This window comes from Chinchilla lanigera, unplaced genomic scaffold (genome assembly GCF_000276665.1).
Source record: "Chinchilla lanigera isolate Chin_1 unplaced genomic scaffold, ChiLan1.0 scaffold00067, whole genome shotgun sequence".
Classification (NCBI taxonomy): domain Eukaryota; kingdom Metazoa; phylum Chordata; class Mammalia; order Rodentia; family Chinchillidae; genus Chinchilla; species Chinchilla lanigera.
Window position 1 is genome coordinate 1,063,305 of NW_004955468.1, and position 5,129 is coordinate 1,068,433.

At 49.5% G+C, this 5,129-nt stretch overlaps 1 protein-coding gene across 1 annotated transcript in view; it reads right to left on the reverse strand.

Annotated features, from left to right (window-relative positions):
• The window catches only part of Catsperg (catsper channel auxiliary subunit gamma), a gene marked incomplete in the record, with an annotated part of 43,608 nt that overhangs the window by 7,108 nt on the left and 31,371 nt on the right, over positions 1-5,129 (reverse strand). Inside the window, 4 exon segments of the mRNA XM_013522464.1 lie at positions 3,475-3,593; positions 3,702-3,873; positions 3,943-4,005; positions 4,538-4,751. Of these exon segments, the coding sequence (XP_013377918.1) occupies positions 3,475-3,593; positions 3,702-3,873; positions 3,943-4,005; positions 4,538-4,751 (568 nt within the window).

Here is a 5,129-nt window from a genome sequence, read left to right on the forward strand (position 1 = left end):
CAACATGAAGACCTGGGACTTAGAACTCTTTCTCTTTTCCAACAAAATCTGATTTTGTTACAGAATATTTAGACCTTTCTGTCTGGTTTGCCAGTATTGATACAGTTTGTGGTTATCTTTTTTTTTTTTTATGTCTTCAGAGTATAATTAAATAGATGAAGTACTTGAAATAAACCCCGAAGTTCCTTCCTATATTGTTTCAGTTTGACAATAAAAAAGTACATTGTGGGGTATTTATAGTATTTTTCAATCTATTTTTGTCAGTAGACTGGGAGTGATAACTGATTTAGGGCACAGGGGTTAAAAACAGGAAATGTGGTTTATAAAGTAGTAAACTCCAGAGTTTCCAGTTTGATTTCTTACAGTGTTGACTGAGGAGTGTCACATTCAAAACAACCTTAGGCAGACTACCTTGAACTCTGCCGCGTTTGAAGGAGCGTCCCTCCATTTATGACAGGAAGTACTTCATGGAAAAGGTTGCATTCTTGGTATGGGAGCTGTTTTCTGTAATTGCCCTGTTTTCTTCCTCTCCACCTTTTCAGATACCTTATCCAGTCAGATGAAGTATAAATCTTGTGTAACTTTTAATAAATTTCCTTTGACCTTTTTTATTTTGCTTAGAATTTTATCGTTTTAGTGAAAGGTTTTGTCAGATAACTGTTCATGTTTTTCCTGGGTTGTCCTAGTGGAGGAGAAGCATATCGAGCTGTTATCTACAATAATTAGAGTATCCAAATTAAAATTTTAAAATTTGAAGAGGTATAGTTTGCTGTGTGGCCTTTTGAATGACCGTTTGGTGGGATCTATCAAAGCTGAAAACCTTTGGACAGCAGTTCCACTTGCAGGGAGGTTTCAAATAAATCACTGTGCTAGAAAAATCTGTGCACTGAAGGAGCACTCACAGTGGTGAGTACTGAAAGGCGGTGAAACTCCCTAACAGTAGGAGAACAGTTAAGTAAATCATGGTCCATCCATCCTAGAAAGTACTAGGAGCCGTTGGAAATCAGAAGGCAGATGCCCATGCACGGAACAGCAAACAGCTCGCGTAAAAGTGGGCTAAAGGCCTTCATGGCTGGCTGCCGGTCAAGGTCTGCAGGTGACAGCCAGCCTAGAAAGGATGGCTGAGCACCCTCAGGTGTCACAAAGGAATTGCCAGGCCAGCCGCAAGACATGCTCCACACCTAGCAGGAGAGAGGAGCAGATTTAGAAGCTGCCGACACCAGTGCTGGGGAGGATGGAGGCAGTCGGACCTTACTTCACTGCTGTGGGAATGCAGAACATTACATCCACCTTGGAAGGCAGTTTCTTGCAAACCTAAGCATGCTTCCACCATAAAATCCAGCAATGACATCCTTTGGTATCCACCCACAGGAGCTGGGAACTTAGGGTCGCACAGCCTGCATGTGGATGTTTATGCAGCATCACTCAGTTCCCAAGATGAGCGAGCAGCAGAGGTACCCTGCGGGAAGGGGACAGATGATTGACGGGTCCGCGCAGGTTCTGGTGGCAGTGGGCCCTGAAGAGAGGCGTGCTGTCAAGCCATGAGAAGGCATGGCTGAATCTTCAGTGCATATTATAAGGCGAAAGGCTGCCTGTGTCTGCTTCTAGCTATGTGGCATTCTGGGAAAGGCATTGCTGGGGAGAGTAGTGATCAGGGGAGAGGGCGGGATGCATGGGCAGCGGGTGCAGAGTTTCGGGCCGGAGAATATTCCACGTGACACCGTGCAGGTGGGTAACTCATTGTACGCTGTGCTTGTTTAAACCTGGGAAGCAGAGGCCGGGAGTGCACCTAAGCTAAGCTGTGGACCAGGGGATGGGGACCAGTCGCGTGCAAGTCTGTCCTTGCACCCGACGTGCCACTCTGGTGGGGTGGAGTAAAGGGGGCTGTGCAGGGGGAGCAGGGACTCAGTTTTGCTAAGAACCTAACCTTGCCTCGAAGCAGTCTTTAAAAACAAAAAGAATGGCTGTGTTATATTCTGGAATAACATGATGAAGTTTCAAGATGGGAATATGTAGTACAAGCTCACTTTTTAGAGAAAGAAATACATTCCTAGGTAAATATGGGAAAGAATGTCAGTTGTGGGTACTCCTGGGAAGAAGGATAAAGAACATTTTCCGGACTTTGATTTATCATTTACGTGTGAACTTAAACTCCTGTGGTTTTATTTTTTTTGCAGTGAGCATTTGTTTTAATTTTCAAGATGGAAAACTAAGAACAAGTTACAGTCAAGATCAATCCAAAATGCTCCACATTCTCTTCTGTCATGTGGATGTTTCTCTGTAGCAGTCTGCGTAGCAACTTGTCCAAATTATAATAATTAAATGTCTATGTTTAATTCATAAAGCACCTCCCCATACCTTCAAGAAAAGCTGAAGTTTCAGTGATTTAACTGATCTTCAAGATGTAAAACCAGTCATCCCAGCACAGCTGTACTTTCTCTGACAAGCTGTGGCCAGGATTGTTCCCGGGACCTGCACAAAGGAAATGCGGCCATCCTGCATCAGGTTAGGGATGCGTCCTCACAGCGGGCAGGTGCTGAAGGGTCCACGCAGATGCCCACCCTTGCTGGTGCGGGCTTTGCTGCGCACCTGGATAGTTCAACACTGCAGCTGCTCTCTTGTGCTGTTGGGGGATGACTCCGAGCTCTTCCTCTCTGCTGCAAGGCATGTATAAGTGTGTCATTCTGGGCGTGTCCCCACTTATGTGTGAGCCTGTGCACGTGTGTTGGTTTAGTCGTGGTACTCAGCGTAGTTTCTGATGTGGAATGGTAATATTTTAATAGTGCACCTATTCCTAAATCAAGGGACCTCCCTATGTGATTCAAAGAAGAGACCAAGAGTGTCACCAAGCAGGAAGGCATCATTTCCACTTCAATCACAAGAATAGGTTCGCTTTGTTGGAGAAGCTATGAGTGGTACTGGCTGACTTACAGGAAGCCCACTGTGCAAGAAGCTACCCTGCGCTTTGTTTACTCCACAGGGAGTTTCCGTGCGGGGCTCCAAGGCTGATTGCTCTGTGGCAGTCTAGGTCGATAGTGTAGGTGGGGACACTTCTGTGGTCAGATACATGTCACACTCTGATTTCGTATTCAGAGTGTAAAGAGGACACATACTGCAAGTGCTTACAAGCTGCTTCTTAGTGCCTCGCCTGAATAACATGGAAAGTTCTGGGTGTTCATCTAAGGGTAACCTTTTAAAAACACTACTTAATTACTGCATCATAATAATGTAGCACTTCTCTGTCACTTTAAGAAGTGAGTTAGTTTGCCTTATTTTTTTCTGGATGTACCTTCTAAATTTTTTTTTTTTTTTGAGACAGGGTCTCGCTTTGTAGTTCAGGCTGGCCTTGAACTCACTATGTAGCCCAACCTAGTCTCAACCTCGCAGAGATGCTCCTGCCTCAGCCCCTCCAGTGCTAGGATTACAGGCATGCACCACTACTACCTTGACACCCACCCTCTCACCCAGCCTCACCAAGAATTGCACTGAGTTTCGAATAACAGCAGCCTCCTGCTTCGCGAAGGCCTCTATGCAATGGGGATCGGCCACCACAAAACCCACCGCCAGCTTGCGCTGCTCCTGGAAGGCAGAGCCTGGGTGGGGCAGAGGCAGGGGTTAAGGCCCTGCCCCTCCGATCGTGCCTGGGCCCCAGACCCGGTCCTTCCAGAAGCAGGCACTCTGCTCAGGGTTGGCCCACAGACCCTCTTTGGAGCGCATCTTTAAGGAGAACTGGTAGGAGTTGCCCTTGTCCAGGAAAATGCTCTGGGGCAGCTGGTACTGGGACTTGAGGTTGTAGATCTTCTCGTAGCTGGCCATGTCAATGTGCACGCCGCCCACGCTCAGCCAGTTTCTCTTCAGATATAAGTAGTACTCCTGGCGAGTGTGAGCAGAGTCAGCGTGGGTATGTGGGGCTAACCAGCCGCCCCAACCCTCTCCACTTACCTGGTCCTGTTTCTTGTTTTTCCACCAGCGCCAAGTAGGATCGTGTACCGGGTCTGCATATGGCTACAGGGACCACAGGATTGAAGGAGTCGGGCGACAGGTCCGAGGCAAGTGGCAGCCCCAGATCCCCCCTCACTTGGGTTCCAGACTATAACCCAAAGCAGAAGGTATCTACTCCAGCCAGTCCCCAAACCTAGGCCTTTCTTCTGGGGTACTAGACATTGAACCCAGGGCCTTCGAACTGAGCTATATCCTACCCATGGGGGTCGGTCCCTGTCCCCCATCTCTCTTTCTCTCTCTCTCTCTCTCTGTCTCTGTCTCTTAGGTAGGGTCCTGCTAAATTGCTAGATTGCCCAGGCTGGGTTCTAATTTGCAATCCTCCTGCCTCAGTCTCTTACACTGCTGAAATTACAGACGTGCACCACCACACCTGGCAATCAGATCCGGCCTTCGCACACCAGCTGTACCCCCAAAACCACTCTTCACAGTCCTGTTCAAGCCTGCCCCGCCTCCACCCCCCTCCAAGTCCTCAGCCCCCAATTCTGCTGCGCAGGTCAGTTCCCTCTGCCGGGTGTCAGACACCGCGGGGCACCACCTTGTTGTACTTGGAGTGCAGCCAGAGCAGGTAGTAGAGGAGGCCCTGGTAGACCGCGAGCGACTTCTCGCTGTGGAAGCCCGAGCTCTCCAGGACGTGCGGCGGCCGAGCCCCGTAGCGCTCCTCGCGCGTGTAAGCCTGAGGGTTGGGCAGGTTCAGCAGGCTCAGCGTGGTGAAGGGGCACTGGTTGGTGAAGGTCAGCACCGGGTGGCTCCTGTGCAGCGGCAGGGGGGCGGCAGCTGACCAAAGCGCCTGCCACGGGCACACTGCGAGCCTCCCGGCCTCACTCCTGCCTCCACGCTGCTGGCTCCCCAAATTAGTCCAGCCCTGTGCCTCAGCCCCTGTCAGTGTCCCAGCTCGCTGTCCTGGTTCCTCACACCAAGGCCTCTGCCCTCCACAGCCAATCCCCCAAAGCCTCCGCTTGGCATTTGTGTGGTGTGGTGTGGTGTGGTGTGGTGTGGTGTGGTGTGGTGTGGTTTATTACCAGGGATTGAACACAGGGCCTTCACATTGAGCGAAGTCCCCAGCCGCTTTTTTATTTTTCTCATTGTGAGACAGGATCTCACTAATTTGCTCTAGCTGCGTTTGAACA